At 43.3% G+C, this 21,742-nt stretch overlaps 1 protein-coding gene across 1 annotated transcript; it reads right to left on the bottom strand.

Annotated features, from left to right (window-relative positions):
- Positions 1-1,695: 1,695 nt before the first annotated feature.
- papolg (poly(A) polymerase gamma) lies at positions 1,696-21,178 on the bottom strand. The gene is made up of 24 exons (XM_020647005.3): positions 20,829-21,178; positions 18,481-18,642; positions 17,299-17,365; positions 17,109-17,190; positions 15,242-15,351; positions 14,944-14,997; positions 14,627-14,738; positions 14,380-14,469; positions 14,138-14,276; positions 13,124-13,196; positions 10,543-10,663; positions 10,285-10,369; positions 9,637-9,690; positions 9,402-9,521; positions 7,553-7,662; positions 7,344-7,465; positions 7,103-7,260; positions 6,771-6,985; positions 5,670-5,872; positions 4,826-4,894; positions 4,474-4,533; positions 4,069-4,172; positions 3,818-3,918; positions 1,696-3,644 (listed from the first exon to the last, which is right to left on the bottom strand). Exons 1-24 carry the CDS (start codon positions 20,843-20,845, stop codon positions 3,469-3,471), a joined length of 2,604 nt encoding a protein of 867 aa, XP_020502661.1. The 5' UTR covers positions 20,846-21,178; the 3' UTR covers positions 1,696-3,468.
- Positions 21,179-21,742: the final 564 nt, after the last annotated feature.

The raw sequence follows: 21,742 nt of genomic DNA, 5'->3' as shown, positions 1-21,742 counted from the left end.
ACAATGCACCCCTCACCTGTCCCGGCTGGTGATTGGCCCATAGAAGAGCAAATACAGGTCAGATCGGGTCGAGGTGATTCTGCTACATTTTAGAGTAGACCAGGTCCCCTTTTGACCACAGGAACAAGTGTGAAACAGGAAACTGGGCACTCGTGAATCAATTTGAAATGCCATACAGCCTAATTTGCATAATCGTCCCTAGACTTCAGGCAACCGTGGAAATGCTGACAACTATGGGCCACAGGAAACTTGTAGGTCCTTGAGGAGAAAGCCCTGTAACTTTCAGTTTTGGGGCCCTTTGGTTGAAAAGGGGCTCAGGTGTTCCCGATGGCTTGGTCATCTTTCATATGTATTAAAAGTCACATATTCTGTAAAATCCTCTTCACCATGTTTCTCTAACACTAGTATGTGTCCCTATAGTCCGTCTACACCCCCCCCCCCCAATGATGAGAAAAGTCCATCCTCTCCGTCTTTTGCCAACTCTTCAGAAAATGTGTGCTCAAACAGGCTGTTTGGAGATTTTCCCTTCATGACATGACAAAGGGCAGTAACCCCTCCCCCAGGTGGGTGACACTCCCTCAGCTAGGTGTTTGCTCTGCCCTCTGAGTCTGCCTTCCTACCGTAAACATTGGCTGAATCTCAATGTCCTCCCTAAACCCTGAGCCCTTACAGACTTTATTGACGTCATCTGAAAAGTGATTGAGTGCATGAGGGCTCCAATGGTCAAATACAAATGGGACAGAACTTTGCAACTTCTCTGTAACCATGACTACATGTCGTGGCAAGAACTTATTTAAGATTTTTTAATGTACTCTCTTACAGACATGGCTCGCATCAAAAGTTATACTTAATATATACATTTCTTCATTTTAGGAAAACAATGGTTTATCTTTTATAATGGGACTAATGTGATCGCTGTCTCTATTGTTTTTGTTTATAGACTTGCAGAGGAGTTCTGAATTCGCTGTAGTTTCCAAATGGTAGACTGTAAATAGAGCGTGGTTTCACCTTCCTGCTTTTTTACTCTACCTTTATTACGTTTTATGGTGTTTGTTTACCTTTCAATTGTTGTGGGCTTCCCCAGGGAATCTTGTTTCACATCTCAATGCTTTGAACTCTGGGCAATTCCCTCACGCTAAGTCTGCAGATATATATATATATATATATCCACTTACGGACAGGGTGCATAAAGAGCTCGTAAAGTCAGCGAGAGATCCCTCAAACACTTTAAGATTTGACAGTGGGACAGCACTAAGCCCTCACAGACTTACTGGCACCAAAGTCAGTGAGTGTGTGAGGGTGGACATCGAGATTGGGTCAATAGGACATGGAGCAAGAAAGTCAGAGCCACCCAAGCCCTTCCAGAGAGGGGGCGTGGTCAGACACAGCTCATTTACATTTAAAGGTACAGACACAGAAACAGCCTGTTCTGAGCAGGGCTGAAATAGAGGGCTTTATAGAAATGTTTAAATACAGGATCAGAGTGGATTTAGAACAAGAAACTTCACACATGTTTTGATGAGCTCTGAGACTTATTTACACTGAAGAGGAGGAGAATATGTCACCTTTAAGTTCAGTTACATTCAATATAAATAGCCCTAATCAACACTCCTAAAGACCCCCCCTCCCTCCCCACATACACATCAGTGTATAAAGAGTGACTATAATGAAATAAAGCAGACGTACAGCAGCAGGTAGCTTTTGGGGTTTAATGGTGTACAGACTCATTTAAAGGAGGTGATAAACACATAGAAAAATACCCTTTGAATACAGTTTAGAAACAAACACCGACATGTCCGTCAGAAACACAGAGATGAAGAGTTCATTCAAAGAGACCTACCTGCTATGATGCTATTAAAAAAAAGATAACATGGTACAAATATGTAAATATAAATAAAGTGATAAGAAAACCCCGGTCATGAAGAATACGTCTCTGGAAAAAAAAAACCTCTTCTCTGTACATTTAGTCTCTGATGAAGAGGAGGAAGAGGAGGAAGAGGAGGGCGGATCCTCAGCTTTGCTTTATCTCACCTGGAATCAAACATGCCTGAACCCCCCACTATGCTGTGACCGCCCCCCCATGATGCTGTCTAAGAACCTCCACAGGAGGCGCAGGGGCTCAACAAACACACGCAGGGAAATCTGTCTGTTCACACATACTGCCAACACACACGCTGCAATTATGATTTTCTCGACTAATCAGCTGTTTTTTTAAGGATTAATCAATTAGTCTTAACGAGTCAGAGGGTCGTGTAATTAACTCATTCACAAAACGACAGGAAGTAGGAAATCATTTTGTTTGCTTTAAATCGATTAAATTATTAATATGTTTGGACATAAACTTTGTCTTCAATCAATCAATGTTGCAGCACACACACGGTCAAAGCTTCCATCCATGTGTTCTCACAGCGGCGTGACACAGAGTCCGAATCAGGCTGCATGCTGAACTGAGCGGTGGGTGTGTGTGTGTGTGCGTGCATGCGTGCGTGTGTGTGGGGCAACTAAAGGTGATCTGATCATCTTTAAGGATTGCTCACACTCACACTGAGTGTCTCAGCTGAAGGGTTAAACACACCTGAACATGAGGCCTTTAACCATCAGGTGAGTGAGCGCCTCTTGCAGCCGATCAGGATCAATAACTCGATTTGATTCTCTGTAATAACCCTCAAGCTTCACACCTGCCCACCATGTTTCTGTTGTCGTGAGAATGATTCACCTGACAGGTGTGTGTGGTCTCTGGTGGTCCTCGTCCTCCTCTTCCTTGCTCTGCAGTCCTCTGAGGGTCGTTGTGTGTTTGTGTCAGAAATCCTCCTGAAACTGAATCAAACCTTTACAGTGTTTACAAAAAGATCCAGGGATGACACCGTTTCTTTTTTCTTTTTTTGGGGACAAGTGATAGAGAAAAACGAAATATTACAATTTTTTAAACTTTTTTTTTCTTTTTAGATAAAACTACAATAAATGTTCAAAAGACTCGACAGCGATTCTTTTGCTTCTTTTTTTGTTTTTTTTAAGACAAAAGTTATGTACATCAACATTTACTGTACAGGTTCGTGTTCAGGAGAAACAAAGAGTCGGCGTTCAGCTCGAGCGTGTGCACAAACCGTCCATAAAGTTCTCTTTAAAACGTGTTCACTGGAAAAAAGAAACTGAAACAAAAACGTCTCCGCCTGTATGCTTAAACTCGGAGAGGAGACGACTCCTCACTGTTAAAGGTCCTGCTGGGAGCTAACAGAGCTAACCGCGCTAACAGAGCTAACGGAGCTAACAGAGCCGACCGTGGAGACGTGGACACACTTCCTGTGTCTGTTGGAGGTCATGGCCGCTGTCTGTAAGCCCCGTCCCTCTCTGTAAGATCCAGTCTGTACGCCTCGGCCCCTCTGTGTGATCCAGTTTACAAGCCACGCCCCTCTCTGTATGATCCAGTCTGTAAGCTCCGCCCCCTCTCTGTATAAGTCCAGTCTGCGTTCAGGAGATGTGAATCCTGGCCTTCTCAGTCTCCTTCAGCCTCTTGGCCTGCTCCTCCAGAGAGGGGGAGTGGGGTCTTTTGGAGGCGGCTCCGTTCAGAGGGTCGGCCCCTCGACTCACCAAAGTGGGGATGGAGCTGCCAACAGGGGGAGCCACGTGTTTGGATGTAACATGTTCTGAAGAAGAGACAGAAGCGTGTTTCATTTTTCAGGGATGTGAATGACATCAGATGAAAAAGAAGGAACTGTGGGTCAAAATATTGAATAGTGCTGGCCAGTGAGATGTGCTACCACGCCGCACAGGGAGCGTTATTAGAGAGATTTAGATTATTGATCGATGAGTCACTCACTGGAGCCGATGACGGGAATGGACATGCCCTTCTCCTCTCCTGCAGGAGGAGTCTCTGTTGGGGGGGTCGTCTCAAACACCGGGGGCTTGGGAGGGGTGATACTGCAGCACAGACATCAGACACAGTTTACACACATCAACACGTTTAATTTCTGTGTGTGTGTGTGTGTGTGTGTGTGTGTGTGTGTGTGTGTGTGTGTGTGTGTGTGTGTGTGTGTGTGTGTGTGTGTGAGAGAGAGAGGAGGGACTCACTTGTGGCGGTTCAGAGCCAGTTTGATGGAGTTCTTCACCACCCGACAACTGTTACTGGCCGGGAGGGGAGAGGAGGCGTCAGGAAGCTCCATGCTGGGCAGTCTCTGAAAACAAACACACACACACACACAGCCGTTACAGTTTTTATTTTTGGGGCGGAGGTTGCTCAGTCTGAAGGGACTTGGCAGGGTTGTCGGTTCAAGTCCTGTTGTGGTGCAAGTCTATTATTTGGTCAGGTAGCTGGATAAGTGCCAGATCACTTCCTGAGCACTGCTGAGGTGGATCAAGGATTTAAACCCCCCAATCAGCTCAGGAGCGCTTGCTGTGTTTCTTCTTTCAGAGCGATTTTAGAATCACTTCGATAGCAGGTAAAACCCGGAGGTGTGACAGAGCTGGGGGTGTTACCTGTGTTCTTGAGGTGTCGATGGTTGGAATGGGTTTAGCCTTTGATCCAGAGAGGGGGGTCTGATGGAGACACACACACAGCATGTTAACGTTTTGTGTGTGTGCAGAGTTAACACACAGAGAGAATAATTGAATTTCTATTTATTTTAATAGGGACAATGCAATTTAACATAGCTTCAATACAAAGCATGAAACTGATGTGCTGCATGAAGACTATATAGATATTGCTAATTTCCAACTCGGGTCTCTAGTTGGGCCTTTGTGGCAGGTTAGAAATGTAAAACATTCGGTTACATAAAACCCAATAACACTATATAAGGATACATTAAAATACATGGACAATAACACTTACTGTATTTTGTCCTTCTGTGTCAGAGGGAGGAAACGGCTCTTTAAACGTGCAGTCATCACTGGAAACAGCCTGTGACACACACATTTATCCGTAAAATTATTGTAAAATGCAGAATATACACACGGATATATAACCTTGGAATCACAGACGCACAGCTGAGGAGTCGTTTCAGTCAAACCAAGATTTTCAGGTGGCATGCGGAGAGTGATGACGGTGGCTGCACTTGCTTTTGTGACGGCACATGTCTCAGCATGTGATACTGGTATATCGGTGGCACCGGTAGATACGGTAAAATCCGGTGTATTAGACAAACTTTGAATTCCTATTGTTCCATCTCGAAAGTTGGCTGTGTCCTTTAAACCGGTGTAAAATACTGAGGCATGCACCGTCATTACCGTGAGTGCAGACCTCACCGTCACACTCTAAACCTGACATGACCCTTTTGGAAATTCACTCCCATTCATTGTGTATTGCAAGGAATCAAAGCGACGCCAACAAGGCTGACAGTGCCACTTTTTAGCATCTTTTCTCAGTCATTAGGTCGTAAAGGTGCATTTAAAGCAAACATTGATATACAGTTCAGTAAATAAAGCCCATGTAGCGCTGGTTTGATTCTAAGACTCCTCAACGAGTGACCAGTGGAGGTGAGCAGCGCGTGTCTAGAGGTCACAACTTTCACCATAAGCCGTCGTGATCTAAAAGAGCGACACAGCTGCACCGATACTTCACGCTGTAGACTCCCCTGAACACTGAAGTTAAACATCAGTAATCTTTCTTTAAGTTAAACATACAAACTGTTTTCTTACATCACATTAAACACACAGTGACTGTATGTTGTGAATACCTCAGAGTCTCGGGGTCTCTTAGCGGGGTCCTCCTCTGTGGGGGAGTGAGGTCTTTTCGCGGCGGCTCCGTTGAGCGTGTCCTCCAGGCCGTTCGATTCGTCTCGTGGGCTGCTCGCCGCGTTGGGCTTCACGTCTCCGCTCGGCACGGGGCTGTTGGAGCTGCCGGGTGGAGGGGAGGGGGGCTTCGCTTTGACTGGAGGCTCTACACAGACAGAGACAGAGACAGAGACAGAGACAGAGACAGAGACAGAGAGAGAACTTTGAATTCAACAGCAGGAAACACTACAAGTGACCAACAAAGGGTTAAACATGTGAAGTGTGAAGTGATCACAGACTGTCTGTAGTTTCAGTTTGAGACGGATCTTTCTTTTTACTCGAGGTTTTCTCAGTATTTATTTCCCTTTACTGACTAAAAGAAGCTCACCGCCCCCTCTAGTGGTCGTCCTGTGCCAATACATATAACAGACCTCTTTTTAATTCCACTTTTTCTGGACAGAGCTGATTTAAACTGTTATGGTTTGTGTTTATTATTGTTGATGTAAATGGTTGATACTACTGTCTATTCTGCCATGCTCGATTTCATATTTCTGTGAAACACCCCGCATCTATTTTCCTTTCGCTAAAATGGACGAGGAACGAGGTGGCTCTACCAACCATAAGCAGAAACATTGTGATTTCCTTTTTTCTTGCCAGCTAATTTTACAAAGTGGAGACAACGGTGCATTAATAACATCCGCTTTGAGAAAAACTTAATCCGACTCGCTCAGATGGTGAAATTCACGGAGCAAAGAAGTAAATACCTGAAGGATGCAGTGTGGATATTGAGTGTCGGATCTTATTAGACTTAGACTTTCTTTATTGTCATTCAAACTTGTACTTTACAGTGCAGATAAGAACGAAATTTCGTTGCATTTGGCCCGTTGTAGTGCAGGATAAAAACAGCAGCATGTATTTACATATAAAAAATAAAAATAAGGTGCAGATATAAATAGATATAAAAAGAAAAACTATGAGTAAATATATTAGATATATTATTAGATGCAATGCTTTATCGTGTGATGTTAGGACACGGTGTTAAAGTCACTGGAACAAAGACTCACTTGAGCCGATGACGGGGATGGACATGCCGTGGTCCGGAGCAGCTGGAGATGCAGCTGGACTTGGACCAGGACTTGGTGCTTTGTCTGGATCAGCGGTTGGATCGGCGGTGGGATCAGCGGTGGGATCAGCGGTTTGATCAGCGGTGGGTGCAGCGGTTGCAGCAGCAGTGGGTGTTGGGGAACCCTCGCCAAACAGCTGCTTGGGAGGGCTGACACTGGAGAACGGACAGAAACATTAAAGTTTAGACCGAGTTAAAGAGAAACAGGTTCATTATGACACTAAACACTAAAATGTTTGCATGTACATGGAGACACAGAGAGGTGTCTTTTACCTGTCCTCTGTGTCAGACGCGGGTTTAAAGGGTTTGGCGGAGGGGGAGCTGAAGGGGGTCCCTGAGTCTGTGTCTCTGGAGCTGTCCAGGTGAGAGCTGTCCAGAGAGAGCCGCTTGGAGCTGCCCCCGTTCGAGCTGCGGTTCAGCTCCGCTATGCTCTGAGAAAAATTAATAAACAAGTTAGAACAAGAAAAACACAACTTTAAGAAACACGATGAAGACTTCAACACAGCTCTCCTACCCTCTTCTTCTTCTGCACCAGCTCAGGAGGGAGGTACTGATGGAGCTGCTTCTTCTTCACGTGTGTCGCTTCAATCTTCATCCCGTCCTTCAGCATGTTGATGTTGTTGGCCTGTCTGTACACTGCACAAAGACACACAACAGGTTATTGATCAGATGCATGTGTCAGTCTAACCAGAAGGGGGCGGTGTCGATGTGCAGGGGACTAACCTGTGTCTGTGAAGGACTGAATGTCGTAGGTCAGGTCGATGTTGACGCTCTCTGCGTTCTCCACCTTCTTGAAGCTGATCCCGATGAACCACATGGACACAAAGTCGTTCCTGATGCGCCGTGAAAACAAAAGTTACTTCATGTTTAGAGTGAACATGCATGTAACGCTAGTGAGTCAGTGGGGTAGAACTGCTTCCTTTTACAGCTCTCTCAGCTGCACTACACTGACCACACGTTCCTGCCATAAATAAAAACTAGAGTCCGGGTGATTATGTTTTAAACGACTCAAAGACCTTCAGTTATAATTAATAATACATTAGACTTTTGAAGTGGCTTTCTTCAAAAGTACACTTAACAAACAACAACAACAAAACAGTGAAAACAAAACAAAGAAGTAATCAAAGAGAAGGAGGATAAGAGCACATTTTGTTAGGAGGTTGTAGGTGTTGTAGTTTTTAGGGATTTCTTGAAGGTGGAGAGTGAGGGGGGGGGGAGGGGTCTCTGATGGTTTTTGGGAGAAGCATTAGAGAAGGCCCTGCCCCTGCAGGACCAATGGTTGGTCCTGCAGGGAGGATGAGGGGGTTTGCATCAGCAGACCTGAGAGTGTGGGTGGAGGAGCTCAGACAGGTAAGGGGGAGGAGCCAGGTTATGGAGGGCTTTATGATGAGGAGTCTGAAGTGGATACGCTGCGGGGGATGGGGAGACAGTGGAGGTTATGAAGCACGGGGTAATGTGGTCACAGGTGTGGGAGTGTGTGAGAAGACGAACTTCTTTAACATCAAAACTATTAAACATTTTTCCATGATTGCACATTGGAATAGTGACTCTGATGTGCTGCCCCTTTTGGGTACTTCTTTTGAGAGGGCCGGTTTCCACCAGTAGCATTTTCGGCGCTGCATTTCCGGTTCAGAGCGCTTCTCACCAGTGTTTATTGTTGCTAGGTTCCAAAAGTTAACCTCCACTTTCCTTGATAATATGAAAATGAAAACAATGTTAAGGAATCCTGTCTTGGCAGTCGCAGCAGCTCTAGGCCAGGAAATTGCCCCCTCGAAAAGATGAAAGAGGCCACAGTTGTTGACAATCAGAAGCCCCGCCCCCTTTTGGTCAGTGAGGAAGAAGTGATGAGTATGGCGCCGTTACAAAAGTTGAACCTTTTTTCAACTGAGAGCGCGCTGTGAGCTCAGCAAGAAAGAACAGCTGCTGCCGAGGGCGTTTAAACTCTCTGTATGCTGAGTGCCAAAAACGCTGAACTACTTTGCCAGCACACACAACACTCTGTGGACACAGGCCCTTATTTTTAGTTTCCAGCTTTCCTTCTCTGGTCACATTCAACATCGGACTGCCCTCTGCCGAAACTTTATTTAAAATAGTTTTACACAGATTTTGTCCAAAGGAGCTGCAGCTCTCTCTGGGATTTTACCAGAGACGAAGAAGAGGAATCAGAAGCACACTCAAATCGAGACAGCAGGAAACAGACTGCATCAGTCCGCCTGGTAAAAGTCAGCTCCTCCCCGACACATCGTCTGTCAGAGGTTCCAGAGAAGATGAGGACAGTTTGTTTCCAGAGTGTTTCATTTTGATGAACGCATGTGATGCAGATTTTGTAAAATCGATGAGTAATTGTGTTTAATAATTGTAATCTCGACATCAATCAATATAATCTTGATTATGATTTTTGCCATTAATGAAGCAGCTCTTGTATCAACCTCCAAAACTGATCAGGCTCGAAAATCAATCCTCTCTCTCCGCTTTTATGTTAAAAGATACATTTCAGAGAGACATACAGCTGCTGTTAGATTATTAACCTTCACCGATCCGTCTGGACTGAGAGGAGGAAGAGGACACTCACTCGTTGCGGTTCTCTTTGGACCCGGGGAAGGACTGAGGGTTGACGTGAGCCAGTGTGATGTACTCGTTCCTCTCCAGGTTTCCCACCAGAACTCTGATCTTTGACTCCACCAGCCCGATCCTAACACACACACACACACACACACACACACACACAGAGAGCAGAGCGTCACATAACAACAAACGACTGCAGCACTCACTGGAGTTTTCATATGACGACGTTCTTTAATACTCACCATTCTAAGTGGTTTTCTTCTGTGGACGCGCTGGCAGTCAGGACGATGTAATGCCTGCAGCAGAGACACAAAACTGTGAGTGGAACTACACAAAAACAAAACATGTGGACTGAACTCTGCAGAGCACAGTGAGGAGAGTCTAAAGCCTAGTCCACATGTAGGCTGGTATTTTTGAAAAACGGTGCGTTTTGGCCTTTCGTCCTAAACGACGGGTAAAGATGTTTAGATACTTTGTTTAGGGTGTTTCTGTGTAGACGGGGAAATCAGATTTTTGTTCTTGTTGCGTCAAACTGTACGTTGGTTTCTCCTCTGTGTGATGCTGTCACTTTTGTTTACATGTGATTAGTGCGATGGCAGACGTAACCAAACTAGTGCTAAAGTTGCTAACTGGACTTTTTACACACTCACACATACATACACAGTTACTCTCCCACTATGTTGACAAGCAGAGACTCCTGATTGGACAACTTTGTCAATTAAATGGTCATTGCAGAGGAATGAGGAGAAGGACATTGTTTTTGACGTGCTCATGACAGCCATAAGAGAGCGTTTTGAGTTTTCATGTGGACAAAGATGTTTTTGAGAACTTAGCGTGTGGACTAGGACTTAATATCACAGCAGCTTTGGTTCAACAAATGAAACACCTACTTGTATTTTTGGAAAAAGTTTGGAGGTTCAAAAAGTTTTGGCCATTCTGCTTTTCCCTGAAGAATCTCATCTGTGACGCTGAGGCCTATAAACACAGAGATACACACACATGAACAATCAGCTAGAGACTCATTCTGACATGCAAATAAACAACCGAACTCTCAATGATGAACGGGTAAAAGTGTTTGGATGTCAGCAGTAGATTTAACAACAGATCCATCTCTGAAGGGATCCTTTCTGTAATATCAGACTCTTTACCAAATTTGAACTCCTCGCTCATGATGGTGCGTGTCGATGTGGAGACGTTGTAGGTGGAGTTCTGCTGGGGATAGGCAGGTGTGATGATGGGCATCAGGTGGTATCTGTCAGAGGGGTTTACCTAGAAACAAAAAAACATTGGTTGGTTTAACAGACATGTGATTTAATATCATTTTAAAAATTAGTAAAAACTAAACTAAATTCTTAGACTGAAAGAATCCTTTATTTACGTGATAATACACAGAGACAAAATGTCTGAGTGCAAACTCAAGGTGTTTCATTTTTTTGTAAATGTATATATATAGATGGATAAATCCTCATACAGACAACTGAATTAAAATCAACTTGAACTTGTTCAGTGAATAAATTTAAGAATAAACTTTTAGTTATTGCACTGCTTTTGATTAGCAGTTTTAGTTACTGTACAGACGTATACACCCCTATACAAAGAAATGCTTTAATTATTCTAATAAACTGGAATATTAAAGGAGCATTCAGCAAGATGTGTAGTGAGTGAAATGATAAAGTGACCTTACTATATGATCAGACATTAAGGAAACATGTTATGTTGACGTGCTGGCTTCTCTGACAACAATGCAGCAGCCAGTATGTCCTCCTTCTAACTTTAGATTCTGCACCTGAATGCTCTGGATTTGTTTGGACCAGAGAAGGTAGGCGCTTTTAAGACACCCCCACATGGCCGCTTTGGATGCCCCTCGGTTTGCCAGATATGAGAGCAGTTATCAGGTCAAACCAACAGGTGTTGCAGCGATGGAAGCGGGCAAGAGAAGTGGTTCAGATACAAGTGATTGTACCCGACCTAAAAAGCCTCTGCATGTTTCTAATAAGCTCCACGAGCAGAAACGTGCTCAAACTAGGATCAATATTGGAGATGCTTTTGAAAAATGGAGAGAGGTTAGAACACAGAAAGGTTTACAGACCGATGCAGAGCTGGATAAACACTGAAGCTTCAGTGTCCACCACATGGTGACCTGTGTGAGCATGGACTCTAGATAGGAGGGGGCAGGGGGGAGACAGCTCTCTGCATTGTTTTGATTTTGGACTCAAGTACCCATTGTAACCACTAGGTGTCAGAGTTACAGATTGCTCCTTTGACTGTAGCCAACTTAGTTGTTTTTAGGGGGAACAGGAGGAGAGGGTTACAATAGTCAACCCTGTTAGTTAGTTATAAAAGCCTGCATGCCTGTGGACCGTTGATCTAAACCTTTTCTGTCCTGGTTGAGCTACAGAATAATTCAGAGACATCCAAGCCTTAAAAATACATTTCTAAAGCGAGTGAACTTGTCTGTTGTCATCAGAAAGTTTTCTTTGCTCATTTCTCCTGTACACAGTTCTGTTGTTTATGTGTCCACAGGTGTGGGACGGCAGTGTGATAAATACACTGGTGTTACATCTGCTGTTATTTTCCAGCCAAAGCATTTGTGTGTCTGATAACAGACGTCCATGTAAGGAGCCCGTCAGGCTGCAGACTGTTTGGGAAAACGTCCTCCAGCAGAGATAAGGACTCATGATAAAAAAAGATCAACAGGGGGGTCAAATCAGGACCGACGGGAGAGGAAATACATGGTCACATACTCCACCTTGGGACTGAACGATGTGAGAAAACTAGGAAAGATCTGCACATGCTGAGTGAGAAAACATTACTTGTTTATTTATTGCAATAAAGTCAGACTTTTGCGTTTTGATTATTGTGAATTTTGTCAAAGTGAGAATGATGAAACCGCGATTATCGTTAACCTGGAATACAAGTCTTAGGGGAATATAAGAAAATCTGTTTTGGACTCTCAGATTCGGTTTTCTTTTCAGACAGATTTTTTGCAAACTAAGCTCCATTGTCATCACGTCTTTGTACATTCACATCGATTCCACGACGGTGTAATATTGGTGTCTCATTGCATTTCAGCGTTGCAGATGCACAGCTCCACATACACACACAGTCAGACATGCACGCTCACACACTATGATCCTGCTGCTGGCTCAGCTGAATCCGCCTCTGTTACTACCTCTGAAGACGGTACAGAGCGGGGATCACTTCCTCCCCCTATTACGACTCTGCAAAGTCCTCAATCTGCAGCTTGTGTGCATCTTTTTCTAGTGCAGTCAGTATGGCGCTTGAACTGTCATTCTACAGTGAAAAAGGTTAGGTACCGGCCAACTGCCAAAAACCAATTTGCCAAAAGTAGCCCTCCTCTGCTCACTGGTTGTCTTTATGACTTCATGAAGGAGGAAAGATAGCCTGGTCTGTGTCGTTTTGTTTACAAGCAGCAAGCTGCTTGCTATGCAGAATTTATTTTTTTGAAGTCATGTCAGCGCATGTCTCAGCATTTTATACGAGTTGCACAGGTAAATGGGAGGAAGCCAGCTTTTTAGATAAAAAAAGAAAGTTATTAAAAGTGTGTCTCATACAATTGATTTTAAGGTAATAGCTCAGCTCTTCTCCAAGTACTCATGTGTTTCAAAGACTAACAGCAGATTAACTCTGTCAGGACACAGATACACCCACACAGAGACATACACAGAGACACATCATCAGAGAGATAAAGAGATGGTTGTCACTCACTCTGGGGTCCCACACGGGTAGATTCAGGTTACTGTCCTCAGGTTGTTTCAGTAACACAGGATTGGGCCACTCCCTGTGTGAGGCAGAGACACATGAAGGAAAATCAGTTCAAACTGAGATATAGACAGCTGTGAAACGTTCATGTTTACCTCTTTACCCACAATCTCTTGAGTCCGATTGAAATCATGCAGACTGTGAATTCAAACATCCTGTTTACATGCAGGACAAATAAAGTGAATCTATTATGACGTGTGTGTTCATGCATCGAGCATTTAATCCGACATGTTCAGAGCTTTCTGTTGGTCTAATCTGACACAAAGAGCAGAAAAAGAAGACGTTCACTTCTTTAAACATGTATGTACTTTAACTACAAAGAGATTGATCTCCGTTCTTTGGTTTCGTGTCTCTGTCAATGAGTGTGTGTCAATAAAGTTTCCTGCCGTGTGTTTACTTCCCCGTTATTGTTTTCGGTCTAGTTTTTGGTACGTCGCCGTGCAGATCGACTCTGCCTGTGTTGTAAACAAACATGGCTGTCGCTGCACATGTCCAGATGTCTCTCCTCCGCTCTCCCCCTCGCTGTGAGACAAGAGGTTTACTTCTCCTATCTCACATCTGTGACTTTAGATGCATTTCATTTTACCGTTTTCTTAATTTATTCTTTTTCTCTTTTTATTAAGCTGCAAACTCAGCAGAACATAATGACACTGCCTATAACACCAGTGGGAGAGAGACAGCTGAGAGAGACAGAATATGCTGGGAGAAGAGAGTGGGGGATGACATGCAGCTAAAGGCCATGGTTGAATTTGAACCCACGGCCGCTGCAACAAGGACTATATCCTCTGTACATGGGGCACATGAACTAACTAGTAGGCTATACGCCAACCCATTAACCACCACTCTTGTTCAGAATGAAATGTCTTTCCGAATGAGCCGGATCGGAACGGTCTCTAACTATATAACATAGCTGATGACATAATGCAGAAAAGGGATGAAATATATTTATTATATTCTGACCATTTGGAGAAGACCAGGAAGAACTTGTGGACCAGCGTAGCAGCCACAGCGTTGGGGTAGAGCTGACAGGTCCGAGCAACCAGCATGGCCCACGACACACCGCCCAGAAAGCCCAGCATGTTGGAGTAGATCCCCCGACCTGAAGGCACACAAACGTCACATTCAACCGACCCAGACGAGGACACTCTGACATACATCAGCTTTTAAAACACATATTTGCGTAGAGAGTTAAATAGACGTACGTTTGGCCCACAGTTTGATGGCTCTCAGAGTCAGTCTGAAGTTTTCTTTGTTTGGCACCAGGTACAAAATCTCATCAGTCACTCGACAACCTGAACACAGAAGAGAGGAAATTAAAAACACAGAGAAAGTGATGCAGAAAATCCCAGAAAGAGGTTTGACTTGAATTTTATATCGAGCACTCGAGTAGTAAACAACTTCAGCTCCTGTTCTGTTTCTATATCATCTAACGGGACGATTGTGACGTACCGTTGAGGGAGCGGATGCAGCGGATGTCCAGGTTCCTGAGGATGGAGTCCCCCCTCAGGTCCAGGTTGTCTGGAATGGACTGTAAGGCCAGTCTGGCAAAGAGCAAGTCAATCTGACAGGGGGGGAGAGACACAGAACGCAAAGAGGTCAAAAACAGAATACAAGTGAAATGTCCTCTTTAACCACGTGCAGGTTTTTAAAAGTCAAACAATAAAAAGTGCTGATGAATTAATAAATAAATGAGAAATGTTTCAAACACATGGCTCAATGATATTTCTGACCATTGTTGAAGTAGAATATAACACACCGATACTGACCTCTATGCCATCAAATTTGAATTTTATCACGGGTACAAAAGCGTCCTCAACAGCCTGGAGAAAAAAAATCAATAGAGAAAGATATAAGAGACAGGTCGGAGACAAGCTGAGGTCACATGATCAATGAGTGACTCAGAAAACAGACAAAACTGTGGCGTCGTCGTCTCACTGTTTAGTCAGCTAGTCGCCCTCATCTCTAGATGGCATTATCACAAAATCAATAAGAACATCAAGCATTGCTAACTTTATGAACTGTAACTGCAAACGCTGAACTCTAGCGGCATGAAGACGCACTCACCCTGAGGTCTTTGATCTCTTCGTGCTGTTTAAACTTCTCAAAGAAAGATGAGAAAAAGTCGCTTCTCTCTACATGTCGAGGAGCAACGCATAAGGCATCGATATCAGCACCTGAGACAAACAGAAAGTACAAAAGTGTTGCATTAAAAGGGAAAGAGGAATATTGTGAATGGACTTGAGCTTGTATATTTCTTTTCTAGTCTTCTGACTACTCAAAGCTCTTTCACACCGCAAGTCACACCTACACATTCACACCCTGATGGTAGAGGCTGCTGTGTAAGGAGTCCATCAGTAACATCATTTAACTCATCCATTCATTCGCCATAGACGAAGCAGCGTGAACAACATGGGGTTAAGTTTCTTGCCAGAGGAAACAACGGACATGTTGCTGCAGGAGAGCACTGTGTTATTTTTCCCGTGATATGAAAAAAAATACAGGAAGTAATGCCAAATAAATGCAGTGAGGTTATTAGGACTTTAACTTTGCATCAGGATTTCATTTGTTGGATTCATTCATCTATTTTTGTCTCAAATTTGCACAATGTGAGAAAAAAAGATTAGATATTGTGATAATGACATGAAATGCAATTAAAAAACTATTAAAAAACACATATAGTAATTTCTTTAAAGCTTTTTGCAACTCCTGAATCTAAAACAAATCCCAAAAGCGCCAGTCGAGCAATGTGCACAGAGGCACGACGGCAGAGCAACGTTCGAACAGCTGCTCCCAATTGATGAATGTCTGACATGTTTGATATTTTGGTCCCACAGTGTGACCGAAGCCCTTAGCAGGACTCACCCTCCCTCCCCCCCCTCCTAATTCTACCTGCACAAACTGACAGAAACGTCTGAAAGCCCTGTGACTACAGCAGGCTCGCCTCTTTTCATCTGTCTCCCTCCTCATATCATGAAAGAAATGTCAAAAATATCTGCAGACCTCCAGCTGATGGGGAATATATGATTAAGCTGCTAATGAGAGAGAGAGAGAGAGATGCTAATGAGAGAGAGAGAGAGAGAGAGAGAGAGAGAGAGAGAGGTGTAGTAATCAGGCACTACTACCACCTGACAGTTCGGGTACTGTAACCGAGTCCGCTTGAAGAGCTGGTCTCGGGCACGATCGACTACTCGATTACGGCCCGTGGGAGATGTCAATGTGCAATCGTGCTCAAACAAGGACGTGGGCCGCTATATGACGTAATTCTTCAATTTGAAAACCCGTTGTACCCGCACAGCACGGGCCCGTTTCATCCTCTGAGCAGCACAGTACATGCAAAAAATTGAAAGAGGGTCGTTGTTGGCATATCAGAAAATAACAAAAACATCCACAGTTAGCAGGATGGACTCAGTGGTTGCCATGGTTACTTCTTCTTTCTGCTTTTTGGCAGATTTACAAACCAACTATGTGCATACTGCCACCTGCTTTATATGACTATGTCCATACCCAAGTGAACTCGGGTACAGAACGATGTTACTAATGTGAACAGAGACCAGTGGACAAGAGGGGAGCCTTAGTAATCTGTAGATCAGCTTTGAACATTCTGCATACTATAGCTATCACTTTAAGTCATGTTGCAGAGCATATTCTGTTCTCTCCTCTCTTGTGTGTAATGTGCCATGTAAAGCAGGGAAGCATATAGAGCACATTCACACCTCTAGTCTGTGCCGAGCCTGTTTACATCGTTCAGACCCCAAACGGCTCTTTACAAAAACCCTCTACAGCAGAGACTATGACAAAGGCAGCCTGAACTCAGCTGTATGAAAACAAAGACGCACACCTGATCGCACAGAGATGACTGCTGTGTGACTGTGACACAGTTTTAACCCGACACCTCGCAGTGATTTTAGGACTGAAGATCACTCTGACGTACCTTTTGTGTGAACTCCGAGTCTGTATGAACCGAATGTAAAAATCTTTCCTCCAACACAGCTGATGGCCGACGGTGGAAGGTTCTGCAGAGGGTAAAAAAAACAAACAAGTGGAGTGAAGCTTTAATGCATCTGATTCAATACAAACTATAAATGAATCTCAGCCGTAACATCAGAAGAACATGCACCTACCTTTAATTCACTAATCTCTGCGATCCACTCTTTAACAAAGTTATTCAACTTCCCCAGAACTGCAAGTCTGAAATCAGATTTATTATGAAACATGTTACATTTGGAAAAAATGAATTAAAAACACCTGGCAACGGAATGAAGTTAGCACCTGCCGAATACAGCAGAAAATATTGAGCTGTTACAGGTGATAGATCTCAGATCAGCGGTCACTCAAAAACAAATGTGGCATGACTGACTCCTGCTTCCTTCAGTCATGTATCACTGACTCAGTGTTCACAGCTCTACGGTGTTTGTTAAATGTAAGAGGTGGCAGACAGAGAGACTGACTGCCAATTCCCTCGTATTCAGTGTTCCATCAGCGCCATGGTTTTGCTCTGTCTGATGGCGCCCACAGGGTCCGTTTCTGGAGCGTGAGCGCAGCCATGAGCAGCTGTACACATGGGGTCCACAAGATCACGCGGGAATACAGAGAACAATGTGCAAACAACATGTTGCTTTGTCTCTGAGGATGATTTGTTGTTCAGCATGTTTTAATGTCATGTTGATGAAGTGATGAAATATACGATCAGGAGTCTGTTTATTGTGTTTTATTCGCTCTGTGCGTTTCCTTGCCTGACTTCCTTCCTATTTTGTCCAGCTTGACGCATGCTTGTAGTGGGCTCTGTCAAAAATAGATTCAGTGCGTATTTGAAATGAGCAGAGCGACGCTGCTGGTACGCTCCAGAGACTGACTGCGGTGCGTGATGTGGAAAACGGAGCACTGACAAGAGTAGCAGCGACGGACCGCGGTGTGCACGGACTATGTGGCAATTGGAAGCGAGTGTTGAGTGGAAATGTTTAGCGAGCTGTCTCAAAGACAGGCAAGGGAAAAACCTAAATTCTGTTTTGCAGTTTCAGATATCATACAAGCAAGGTCAGAAATTAACATTCGCCAAATGGGGGTACATTATCCATCAGGTGAGTAAATTTCAAAGGCAAGCCACATGGCAAGGAAAAACCAAACAATCATTTAATTTTGCCTCTGCTGTCTTCATGTTGGAGTGTCCCTAGGCAGGGACGCGCTGGCATACGCCACCATACACTGATGCGCACACACATGCAGGAATGCCAGCCACAAACCACGAGTCGTGCTGCTTCATATCACAGATGTTCATGCTTCCCAGTACACATGCTGGTCCTCACCTGTGATTCAGCTCCTCTTCATCCTCAAACACCCCAAAAGGTTTCATAGCATCACAGAGCTTCTTGGTGTACTGGTGGTCTATTTCTCGTGGCGGGGCCAGGCTGATGGCGGAGGTGATGCCGTAGTGTTTCTGAGGCTGCTGCTGCCCGCCAGGCATGGTGCTGCACAAAACCAGGGAGACGACAGTTAGACACAAAGGTTGTCATAATGTACAACACTTTCATACTTTTGGGTACAACTCATTTTAAAACGATACAATCTCTGTTGATTTAAGCTTAAAAAAAAACTTCAGATCTTCAGTCAAAAGCTGCCGCAAGAGAAAGGAGAGCATGGTGTCTAAATTGTTGGTAACATTGGTAACTCTTCTGCACAGAAACAAAGCCAACGTATTTGTCCAAGAAAACAACCGTACAATTTCTGGTGATTAAAAGCACAAGAAATATCCAATATTGGGTCTCCAGGACATCTAATGTTGTTGGTGTTGCATAAAATCAGGTGGAATATTGGTTGAATTTTACAAAGATGGTATCGAAGTTAGAAAATCAGATATCCTGACAAGTCTAAATACATCGAAACTGCATTTCACAATGACAAAAACTATTCTCTGCTAGTTTCCGAATCAAATTAAATTCAAACAGACTTTATTGGCAAGGGAAACAGACATACAGAAAAACATAAACTCATGGCATCGTTTCAAGTGTACAAGAAGAGCCACAGCTCCCTTTGCCATTGAAAAGCTAAATTTGCAGCCTAACTTTACTGGTATTGTATGTGTATGTGGGTTAGACGGATTTAGAGGACCGTTTTAGATTGTAAATCTTTATCATTTATTGTTAATTTGTCCTCCTCTTATCTATTTTAGCTTGTTGCCTGGGACAGGTCTGCTCTCTGTCCTCAGAATCAGAACCAAACACGGAAAAGCAGCCATCGTTTTTCATGCTTCACATATCTGGAACAAACTCACAGAAAAACTGCTGATGTGCAGAAACTCTCCGTTCTTTTAAATCAAGGCTGAAGACTCACCTGTTAACAGCCGCCTTTCACTAAATGATTTTAATACCGTTTTAATGAAATACCTCTGCAATGTAACTGGTGTTGATGTTGCGATACTTTGAATTGCCTTGTTGCTGAAATGTGCTATAAAAATAAAATTGCCTATAATGATTTAATTTAACCTACTGCACAGCACTTTAAAGCACTTTTCTGAACTGTTTCAACCTCTGGCTGAGTACGATAAAAGTACCTCTGAGAAAAAGGTAAGAACACCCTTGATGAATGAAATGAAATGTTTTGGAGCTCTGCAGATGACAGGATGCTGAGGTTGTTTATACACTGGCCACGTTTGACTCTAAAGCCTGGAATAAACATCAGGATGGCTTGTTTTGCTAGTGTCATTATTGTTCAGTGTCTGGTATATTTGTGTTAATAATGGTGAGCCTGTTTAGGGCTGGGCATGTTGTTCATGTCAAATCAATCAACTAATCTTTGTTTTTCACTTGAGCTGGTGATTTTCTGTGCATCTGTATTCCTGATTTTGTCTTTCGAGGTGTCTTGATCTGCTGCAGATCTAACTTCCTTTTTAATAATATTAATAAAATAGTTTTGCAGGATTATTACAGTGAATTATTATTAAAGTGAACATAAATCAGCTGATTGAGCTTAAAAATAGAAATAAAACTGTTAAATTGCTCTTAAAACACACACGAGTAAAGATGAGTTAAGCTGACAATATAAAATGTGAAAAGGTAAATGTTTTGCTTGTTTAAGAGTATATATGCACATTTTTAATTTCTGTTCCCTTCTTTGTTTTGTTACCGCGGACTCGTGTTGTAAACACTGACAGCTCAATGCTAACTACACAGCACTGACACCACAAGCCCGTTCACCACTTTATACTCAGTCACGAACAATTTAAATAACAAAGAGAGGAAATTACCAAATCAAAAGAAACGTGTTTGATGTGTTAAGTCTGCTCGGTCACAACTGGCGGCAAGCTAACATTAGCCGAGAGGCTACAAACAGGTTAGCTAACGTTAGCTGCGAGGCTACAAACAGGTTGTTAGCGCTAACAAATTAGCTAATTTAGCAAGTTAGCAAACGTTAGCTCGTCGCTACGAATATTTCAGTTGCTTTTAGGTTATGACTCGCTTTCCTGGCAGGTGAAATAAGAAACCAACATTAAGTGAATCTGGTTGTCCAACATGAAGCTAGCAGCTAGCAGGCCTTGTTGAGTTGTTGTGACAGTAAGCTAACAGTTAGCTTTTAGCTTTTAGCCTATTCTTCAGGACTCTCCGGAAAACGTTAAAACCCGGTAACAATTTTAAAATGTGCCACGTGCACGACTCACCTGGACATTTCTTTCATGACACTGTAAAAAGCTCGCGTTGTTTTTTCTGCTATAAACCCGTAAAAAAGTGTGAAAAGTGAGCAGGTGGAGGTGATAACAGCCTCGACCTGATTACAACACAGAGCATTCAAACCGCACACCGACCCGGAAACACTTCTTTTTAAGATACCGAACGACACCGTAACACCGACACTACTCTCACATCTCCCCGAGTCACACCGCAACACCGACACAGCTCATCATTTAGCGAGCTCACAGAGGAGTTAAAGACACATTACACCGCTTTACTAACTCCAAGGCCGTTTTAAGTGAGAAAAAACTACAAAAGTCACGCCATTTTGTCTGCGCGAGGCCAGAGACGCTAACGCTAGCTGCCTGCTACATGTCAATGACGTCATCTATTTACTCTGGCTGTCAAAAATTCCGATACATCGATACTTTTCCAAAACGATAAAATCTGTTATTTTCATGATCAGTAGTATCGAAACATTCTAAGGCTTAATTCATAAAAAAGTGGAAGAGCAGAATGATTCCGATTAAAAATTGTAAGCAAAGTCCAGCTCAAAATTGCACAAGCACATTGACAACGTTTTAATGTAGCTATTTTTAAAAAATTCTATTTCGACAGCGTGCAGGACTTTGCCTGCAATTTTCGAAAATTAGAAAGAAGAGATGAACCAATTTGCTGACTTCTGGTCTTCCAATGAAAGCAGATGGCTATGCGTCTGATTTTTACAAAAATTTGGTTATCTTGACGAACCTATCCTGAGGCCTATCTATGGAGCCCATGGAGGTGACATTGATACCATATGCTTTCTTTTTGGGGTTTTTTAAATTTCTTTCTATTTCGCATACCTCTTTGATTAATTGCACAAGCGTTTAATTAAAGTAGCAATATGTAACTCTGACATTTA

Source organism: Labrus bergylta, chromosome 10 (assembly GCF_963930695.1).
Source record: "Labrus bergylta chromosome 10, fLabBer1.1, whole genome shotgun sequence".
NCBI classification, from domain to species: domain Eukaryota; kingdom Metazoa; phylum Chordata; class Actinopteri; order Labriformes; family Labridae; genus Labrus; species Labrus bergylta.
The sequence above is the reverse complement of the archived record's forward strand: the minus strand, read 5'-3'. Positions and strand labels throughout refer to the sequence as shown.